This window comes from Suillus subalutaceus, assembly GCF_016647625.1.
Source record: "Suillus subalutaceus strain FC151 chromosome Unknown DFJ58scaffold_72, whole genome shotgun sequence".
Lineage (NCBI taxonomy): Eukaryota > Fungi > Basidiomycota > Agaricomycetes > Boletales > Suillaceae > Suillus > Suillus subalutaceus.
The window spans coordinates 179,857-189,215 of record NW_024540321.1 but is presented as its reverse complement, the minus strand read 5'-3'; the positions used below and the strand labels follow the sequence as shown (position 1 = coordinate 189,215).

The window sequence follows — 9,359 nt, the reverse complement described above, 5'->3', positions numbered from 1 at the left end:
CGGTGTCAACTTTCCGACCCTCGGTGTTACCCGTGCGGTACCCTAATCAGCGTAAAGTAGCACCCGGGTTTTGCCAATACTTGATGTACAAGGCAAAGCTCTTAGCTCTTAAGGAAAGCTGTCCGCAGCCCCGAAGAATGTAGATTATCGATCATCAATCAATCATCATGGTATCGAATGTCACCATGCGTGGGGTTGAACGTGGCCTACCAATTGTAGTAAATATTATGTATTAGATGTATTAGATATTTAATTATTATTTCCAGGTGATCTTACAACCACACTGGCAGTGGAAGCAATGCGAGACCCATAGTGATCCCTGGCGGGAGGTGGTGAATATTCTGCTCAGCTGCAGTCTCGTATCAAAAGCCTGGTACTTACGTGGTATGTGGAGGACGCAACAGAAAACTCACTCTCTACATGGTCGAAGACATAATAGCCCCTGACCAATAGGTGATAGACAGGCTAGACTCGACCGGGTCACATCATGGTATTACTCGATGTTGCACGTTCGACTGCTTGTATTACGCTCCTCACAGAATTGTCACAGCTGATGCTACAAAGCCATCTGGTAATGATGGAATAGGTAAAACTTGTGTTTTTGTCATGCACAGGACACTTAATAGTAGTACTGAAAAAAGTACTTCAAGTTGTATCGGCCTTTCCAGTCTGCTCTTGCATCAACATCATCTAGCACTCATCTCCCCCACCTGTCCTTGGCTTGTCGCTTCTGGAACTTGATTTCTCGACGCCGTCTGTCAGACAATGAGTCCATGTCATAAGGTCGGCCGAACCACGGTTTCTTTGCATGTTGTGCTCGGTCAACCTCCCGTATGCAGCCCGCAGCTAGTACCACAGGAGTGAAGCTCCGTACAGGGGAATCAGACGAGAAAATCGACCGAAACGTTAATGTAAGTAGTTGATTGGCTTTCACATACTACTTATTACTGGGTGTCAGTGTTCTGGGAATTCTGCTCCGCTTGGCAGCAGAAATAATTGCCAGGATAGCATATACAGTACTATACAGTACTCATATTACAATATCAATCACACATTCCTCCTGAATACAATCCAAGGGTGTCAGCCGCGAATAAGTAGGATAACATAAGTATAGTAAAATTGCTAGTGCAGCGCAACCACATCATTCATACCGACGCACTCTCAAAGGTACCCCAATACCATCCTCTCCAACAACCCGCGGGCGGGGTAAAAGTCCCATCGCAACTTCGACTGGAGTATTAGGTCCATCCCGCATCTCAAACACGAAGCTCTTCGCCAGGACCGATAAAACCGTCTGTATCGCAGTGAATAATGTCCAAACCGACTGATTCGAATCACTCACCTTGAATTCCGTGATCGCAAAATCTTTGCCAAGACACGTCCTCGGGCCGTCGACGAATGTCAGCAGATGCCTATGACCTTGGACTTCCTTGGCCTTCCCACTGATCCCGTCTTCAGTCAGCCAACGATCAGGCTTAAATTCCTTTGCATCTGGTCCCCAGATGGCCGAAGAGCGATTGATCGCAGCGCCTGATATCGTGATCAATGTCCCTTTCGCTATACATATACTGTCCGTCATTTCCCCGGACACCGTGCGCACAGGTTCGCTCAAGGGAATGACGTCATCTGCCGCTGCCTGTAGACCTATTGTGAGTGCCTATGCACATGTAGACATGAACACTCACAAGACGGGTGAACTCGCCCACCGGAGGGTGGAGTCGTAGAATTTCATGGACAACGGCATCCAAGTATGAGAGATTGGCCTTTAACTGGTCATATGTCGGATCAGCGCCAAACACAAGCAGTTCCTCTCTGAGTCTGGTTTGGACATTGGGGTGTCGCGATAGTTCGATCAGCGCCCACTGATCATCACATTAATAGCGTGCACAAACATTATCGCACAGTAGGCTTACCGTAAGACTGACTGTCGATGAAAAGTCAGCTAATATGATGGCAGGGGACAAAAAATGAACCCACTAGACGTCGTCTCATAACCTGCCACAAGCAAGACCTTCATCTGCAGGATATCAGCTTGCAAGTCATTGCTGTCATACAGTCTCCACGGACCTGAGCCACTACTTCCTCCTTCGACATATGAAGCTCGGCATCTTGGCCTTCGGATTTAACTTATCGCAGCGTTAATCGGGAGAATACGATGAATCTCTTGGAGAGCTTACTCAACAATCCGATGATGGACTTCTCCTCGTCTTTCCCACTCATATTCACATCCTTCTCCCGACGGCTACGGATCAATAAGTCGTTGGATATTTCTCCCATGGCTACGCCAAGTTTCTTGACCAGATTCCTGTGCTTGCTTGGAATCTTTGTAATGATAGGAAACGCTGATGCGAGCAGGAGAACAACCTGGTTCACTGCTGAAGCCTTTTGGTCGTTTCCGAAAGTATCAAATATTTCGGTCACGCTGGCTCGCTTTCCATCGAGCGAGCCAAAATCGTGGGAGAAACCAGCGATGCCAATCGTATCCAGACTGATGATACGTCAGTTAGAAGCGTCAATAGCAAATTATCTTCGCGTACGATATATGATTCATCCTTCGAGTCGTTTCGATTAGGAATAACACTTGACAAGCCAGAAAATTTACGCACCAGTTCTGAACCTCGATGACAGTGTCACCATCTTTGCTCGATTCTATAGCAGTATCCCATGCACCTTTGGCCTGCAAAGTATCAAGATCAGAGATGCTATATTTCCCACGTCGCAAACCCTTGCCTTGTATGCTGAGTCATAAAACACTGATGTGAGTTTCCGAATCGCTGCATTGCTGAATGCTGGTGTGAGGGCCTTCCGCTGCCTAATTTGCAGGTAGTAGATAAGTCGCTAGTGCGAGGACAAGAGCTGAACAGTACCTCTTGTGGGCTTCACCCTGAGACCATAACAGTCCTCTGCCGATCTGACAGGAGATGTCAGAAAGACAAGGTAAGATGATGATGTTAACATACTGATGCCTCCAGAAGCGCCAGCGAAAGGGGCGTCTGCACATATGTCCATGTCTCACGGGCATAGAAATAAGCTATAGCTCTTGGGTCGAACAGCACGATTCTAGTCTGTCCGAGAACGCTCGGAATCATATACGCGACCCCATATTCCATCGCCCAACGTTCATACATTCCACCACTATCTTTAGATGAGGCGACGTCGTGCGAAACGCCGTATATAAAGCTGGTGCGAGGCGGACCCCGCAGTTGAGTTGTCTTCAGTCGCCAGCGAAGGGCCCTCATGACTTTGACGAGAGCCCATAATGCAACAAATGAACATGCGACATTGAATGCACCAACCGAGCGTACGGTTGTCCAGAGACTTAATGGAGAGGATGCAGAGATGACCTTCATAGTTGTGTTGGATTCGAGGATCTATTAGGAGATTTATAGCCGTTTCTGTGACAGCGGCATGGCTACGAAGGTCGACGGCTTTGATAGGACTGTCGTCTGCGGGAGTGTCCCGGTGCCGTTGTTTTTCGTCATTCAAGGTTATTCATAGAAGCTGATACTTGTCACGCTAAAATTGTCGAACACTACTTGGACCTCCGTGGGCGGGCCAGTCAGTCTGCAACAGTGAAGAAGATCCCATACGGTACAAAACAAATATTGAGCGGGAGCCCATTCAAGCTTGAACATGATACGTCTGGCTGAATGTTACAAGCACGCGGCTCGCGCAGCCTTGTCACTGAGGAGATAAGTATGGTTAAGTTCGTGCCGCTGGCAATACTGCGGCCACGTCTGGCCACGGCATGTCCGAAGTCCTGGAGAAATGCAGGAGAAATTAGGATAACGTGAACGATAAACACACAGGGGGTGGTCGGACACGCCCCCAGAGTGAGACCCATACAATACCCCCGGAGTCCGTGACAGAGCTACCCCCAGGGTGTCCATTTCCCGGACGTTCTCAGTTTTGGTGGATTTAGGATGGATTTCGATTTCGAGTGGTCAAGCGGCAACATTCGGCAATGTGAGTCGGACTTTCAAACACAATTAACAAAGGTTGATAATATTTTAACATTAATGGTTAACGCCAATCCAGGAGTCTAATCTGCATCTCCATCATCGGTCACCATTATGGCAGCCTGCAGAGACGATAAGTCGATGGAGACTGTGGAAACTGGGTCAGTAGAGACCATATCATTCAATACCTTCGTAAAATTACATATCACATACTTGCAGGGACACCATACATCAAGCATGGCCCCGCACTGCCCCGTGTTACTAACAAATGTCACAAATCAACCGTAATTTATTCACCGAGCACTACCTACTAGGCTAGTAAATGTAGTCAAGAATAAGATCTGGCCGCGGATGATTCCCCTGGCCAAGCGGCTGAAGCCTGCAGCGGAGACCACCACCACGCCAAAATCCCCCGTTACTCTCCGTCGCCCGCCTCCATCATAGCCGGACCCGCAATAGACTTGCATCCTACCATGACTCCACATATTGTATCAATATTTCACTTGCGATTCACAATTATTATTACATCCTGTCTATCATGTGCATTCTGGTCATGTAGGTAAGCCGAGCGCATCACGCTCAACAGAACTACTTCGAACAATCAAGATACCTGTCAGTTGCCTCGACCAATCTCCTCCATCGTTCTCCATTCCAGCTCTTCACTTCTTCCCACTCCTCATTCTCAAAGCAATACCGTATCCAATTACATAAACCCGCAACCATAAAGTCAGAAAAACACGGTGTATCCCCCAATAAGAATTGACCGCTGCTCGTTGCATACCACCCGTCCACGGTATCGCATCCAGCACGCAGCGCATTCCACTGTTCTTCTCTCTTCTCGGGAGTTGCAAACTGCTCCCATGGAATCCCGAATCGCTCCTCACGAGTGCGAATATAATACTCCTTGCTCTCGGGATTGAGCTTCTGAGCACCTCTGAAACAGCCCAGCAAGATGACGCCCCTTGTGGCGTTATAGAATGCGGTGTGAAATACGTGCACCAGCGCGGCTGTGTCATTTGGCAGTACTTTCGGTGTGTCGGGGGTATTGCTCATCAAGGTACTGTGCAATCGCAAAGGAGTCTGTAATCCACCTATCCGTATTGGGATCCATGATGATAGGGAGCGTGTATATGGGTGTTGGGGTTCCCTTGATGTTACGCAAGGTGGTGGGCACAAGAGAATGCTGCTCGTAGAATGGCTTGATCTCTGGGAACTCGAGCCAGACAGTCTGGAAGGGTAGACCCTTGAAGGTGAGACAATATCTATGACATGTCAACGACGAAGAGGAACTCCTGAGGCGAGTAACATGCCTTGTTTTCATTGTATTTGGAGACCATGGTTCACTCTGCACGACGTTGGGAATATCATAGAAGATAATGGGTTTGAGCCCTGGCATCGACATTGTTTCTACGATATCCGCGTAAAGTAGCACGGGGTTAGGTTTTGCTAGTACTTGATGACAGATGTGCTCTTAGCGCTATAGCTAGGGAAAGCTGTCCGCCGCCCCGGAGAATACGGATCGATCATCAGATGCATCATCACAGGTAAGTTTGAACGTTGAAACTGATCATCCTTATTTTGCGCAATACTGGCCTACAAAGAGTATTAATGTGTAGTCCCAGTTTGGTCACGATCTAGGTAAAATTTTAATTCTCCATTACAATATCTCTAGTGTCCTGACTTCCATGTCGGGAACACAAGTCGCGTCTTTGAACTGTGCAATAATATGATGATCTGAGGCGACTCTCTTGTATTCTTTGCGGCACTCGTGCTTTAGCAAAAATGCGCTAAAAGGCTGTCCAAGGCGAACAATTAATCGCAACGCTTGTTCCAAATCAACTAGCCCATGTTTTTCGGTGGACCCGCCAGGCGAAACGTCTACGGGAGATCCGGGCGGGGTCCAATCGCCTATGCTGTGCACATTATCAGGCGACTCGAGAAGATGATGATCCCACGGACGAATAAGCAAGAACTCAGGCATTCGAGCGAATCTTGTCGGCAAGAGCTCGACGTCCGTGGTGATCACTAGGTCTCGAAGTCCGCTCGCCTTGACTTCATAGGTGATACGTGTATCTTGACCTCGATTTCTCTTCCGTCTGGTCACGGTGACACGGAATGCGATGCAAGGCAGGTGTAGACGTTGATCTGCAAAACGGGGAGCATGAAGGGAGTCAAGTTCGCTGTACAATTTCGAAGCCAATTGTACAGCCCCATCATCTCGTAGCAACGAGACTGATCTGTTCATCTCTTCAGTAGATAGAGATGGGTATGTGTACGGCGGAGCTTTGTATGAAGAGATTTCGGCTGGCAGACAGCTGTTGAACTGAGATGGTCTTCCAACCCAGTCTAGGGCAGTAATGTCGCCCGACTGAGCTATGATCGCTTGCAAGAGCCGCCCAAGGGCGTATTGCTTCTTCTCCCCATAATCAACGCCTAGGCGGACGCGGAAGACGCCAAACAAGGAGTAAGCGATGTCTTCCTGCCGTGTAGTGATACGCGAGGATGCCCATTGGAGTGTCTTTCGGACATTTCTTGTCCCTGGATGGAAAGTAACGAGGCTCTCTCGGTCTATGCCTGTGGTACCTGCCAACTCCTCTATAATCTCACTGGAATCCTTGTGGTTGGGAGAGCGATCGTTAAGATATAGGGTCCAATCCTTCTGATAAAAGAGGACGCATTTCGAAGCCATGAGTTCTTGAAATGTCCATCCTCGTTTGTTCCAAACACTCTTTGCCAGTGCGCCAGGCTTGGAGGAAGGTGGAACATCTGATAGGTAAACGATTGTAAGTGCTGAATGATGATACCAGACAAACATGGAGTTGATTGATTCGTGGAGCTCGACGTTGTTGGTCTTGTCAATGCAGCACGTATCCATCCAGGCCCAGCGATAGCCCGCATCGCAAGCAATCTTGCAGAATATCTGCAACTTCACGATGCCACCAACTGGATCCAACTTGTACACAATCTTGTCCTGGATGTCGTGCAACAGTGACTCCCCCGCGTCCCACCTGTGTGACAGCATGACACAACGGAAGAACTTTGCCACCACTTCTTTGATGTGCATCAATGGTGGATCTGGATGCTCCATCACGAATAGCAGAAGTTCCTTGTACTCGGTGTTTGTCTTGAAGGTGGTTATTTGGGCCTCTCGGTCACATAAAAGACCGATGGTGGTGTCTAATACACGAAGTGGGGCGTTTTCAAGTTGAACGTCAATGGAATTTCGGATAACACCCTCCGCCTCGAATGCACTGATATACTGCTTGCGCAGGTCTGGGGAAAGAGTTGAGTATCTTGACGGATGTAAAATTTTAGGCTTACTTCGTATATGCGACTCGGAAGCATCATCCAACTTGGGGAGCATATTGTCCAAAGCATCGATAGCTTCATCAAAGCGTTGTGCGCCATAACAAGCAACATACTTCAACTGATATCCAAGATAAGCCGAAGGCTCGAGTTCGATGACCTATGCATTACAATGAGCATTATGCACAAGAAATAGATGTCGTCGCACCTTTTGCGCATCCGGGACCGCTTCCTGCCATGCCCGTTTGTCTATCTTCGCCTTACAGCGGTTTACAAAGATGGTGTGGGTTGCAGAACCGAGGTCAATCGCTGCCGAGTATAAAACGATTGCTTTGTCATAATCGCGCGCAGCAAGGGCAGTATCTCCGTTGGTAACGCAGAGCGTACTGCATTCATCCTTGAAAGCTGAGAGACATGCGGGTGAGGATTGCAGCATGAGTGACATTACAGAAGACCTGCCAGTAGACCAATCGAGGCAGCTGGCCCGCGAGATTTCATCACTCATATTCATCATATGATGGTACGATTCGACGGCGTCTCGAAATCTACCCGACAAAAGGAGTGCATCGCACCGTTTCTGGTTTACAGTTTTCCACAAGGACTCGATGTCCCATCCGAAAAGCTGGGTAAAGCACCAGTTGGGCATGAGAGTGAGATTTTGAGAGGCTGCATCGTATCAACGTACCACGGATAAGTCCTCACATATGGAGTGGATGGCCGGTTTAGATGAGAAAGCGTCAGTGTCGATAGCAACAGTGAAGTAATCAGCAGCTTCGCTGTAACGCGCATCATCGAAGGCATTTATTCCCAGTTGGACATTTAGATACGCCTGACGTACAAAAGTCAAAATAATCAGTACCGACGAGGCATGAGCTGAGCTTAATTGAGTTGATATTTACTTCCACCATACGACAGGCAACAGTATCAGCACTGCGACAAACGGCAGCCAGCTCTTGGACACGCTGTATTGCATCTTCGTGTTGATCTGCATTAAAAAGTGCAACGGCCTGAAAACAGTCAGGAGCAAGAACTATGCGAAAAAACACCGACATGCCTTTATTAACAAAAGAAGAAGGGTGTTCTTCGAATCTCCGTCTATAAATATGAACGCAAGGTCAAATGTTTTCATTGCGGCCTTGATCTGTTTTTGTCCGCAGAGGGCAATGCCCTTGGAGATGTAGCCCGTCAAAGAGGGCTGGATTTTGAGAGACTACGTGACCAGTTAGCCTATGTTAAGGGGGAGATAATGGGACAATGTATCCTACCATAAGTGCATCATCAAGCGCGCGATCCCATTCGGATTTCTGCGCCATAAGAAATGAACGATTGGCGTAAGAAATGTAGTCGATTTTGGAGTCAGCGTTGATCGCTTGTGTTAGCAGCGTTTCAGCGGTAGACAAGTCCCCATTTATGAATGCATTGCGGATCGTCGTGTTTAACGTGAAGAACTATGAGTTATGCTCGAATCATGTTATACTACATAAGTCAAGAGTGCAAACTTACCTTAGAATTAGGCAATGCGTCCTCTGGTATTGCCCACTTTGAGATAGGGCCCTTATCTTCCCCTCCACTGAGGATGTGCTTGCCATCCACGGAAAAAGTAACGCGGAGGACATAGCCGGGGTGTTTGAATATGGCGATAGTCCGTCGATCCGAAAGCCGCCAAAGGCGGACATGATTATCATGAGATGCAGAGGCGATCAGGGTCCCATAGAAATTCACGGCAATAGCATAGATCATGCCAGAATGACCTGTCCATGGATCACCGACCTGCTTCCAGGTTGACGTATCCCATTCCCGTATAGTAGGATCCTTAGAAGGTCCTCCTGAGAGAAGCCGCGTGCTATCAGGTGTCCATGCCAGCGAAACATTCTTCGATTTGGCGAATTGTGCATCATAATGAGCCTTGAAGTTTGCAACACATTTCCTTGTGCGTGTATCCAATATCTGGATATCCTTGGTCGTCGCGATGGCGAGAAGTTCGCCAGATGGTGAATACCGAACGCAGAAGACTTCACTACCACAACTAATCGGATTTCCTTGCAGCTGCCAATTTTTTGTGCTCCATAGTTTCGTCGTCATATCCGATGAACC

The 9,359-nt window shown here is 48.1% G+C and overlaps 3 protein-coding genes across 3 annotated transcripts; all 3 read right to left on the bottom strand.

Annotated features, from left to right (window-relative positions):
• Nucleotides 1-905: 905 nt before the first annotated feature.
• DFJ58DRAFT_704612 (cytochrome P450) lies at nt 906-3,350 on the bottom strand (the record flags this gene model as incomplete). The annotated part of the gene is made up of 12 exons (XM_041383680.1): nt 906-1,294; nt 1,343-1,636; nt 1,686-1,862; nt 1,914-1,924; nt 1,978-2,017; nt 2,068-2,126; nt 2,178-2,488; nt 2,538-2,552; nt 2,607-2,677; nt 2,725-2,812; nt 2,868-2,911; nt 2,961-3,350. The coding sequence occupies 12 exons, from the start codon at nt 3,348-3,350 to the stop codon at nt 1,142-1,144; spliced, it is 1,653 nt and encodes a 550-aa protein (XP_041242622.1). The 3' UTR covers nt 906-1,141.
• Nucleotides 3,351-3,476: 126 nt separating this feature from the next.
• On the bottom strand, nt 3,477-3,907 carry DFJ58DRAFT_447641 (uncharacterized protein). Its single transcript, XM_041380450.1, has one exon. It carries the CDS (start codon nt 3,842-3,844, stop codon nt 3,560-3,562), a length of 285 nt encoding a protein of 94 aa, XP_041242621.1. The 5' UTR covers nt 3,845-3,907; the 3' UTR covers nt 3,477-3,559.
• Nucleotides 3,908-4,488: 581 nt separating this feature from the next.
• Nucleotides 4,489-5,465, bottom strand: DFJ58DRAFT_794485 (uncharacterized protein). The gene is given in 3 exon segments (XM_041390456.1): nt 4,489-4,966; nt 4,986-5,221; nt 5,270-5,465. The coding sequence occupies 3 exon segments, from the start codon at nt 5,359-5,361 to the stop codon at nt 4,548-4,550; spliced, it is 747 nt and encodes a 248-aa protein (XP_041242620.1). The 5' UTR covers nt 5,362-5,465; the 3' UTR covers nt 4,489-4,547.
• Between the last annotated feature and the right edge of the window lie 3,894 nt (nt 5,466-9,359).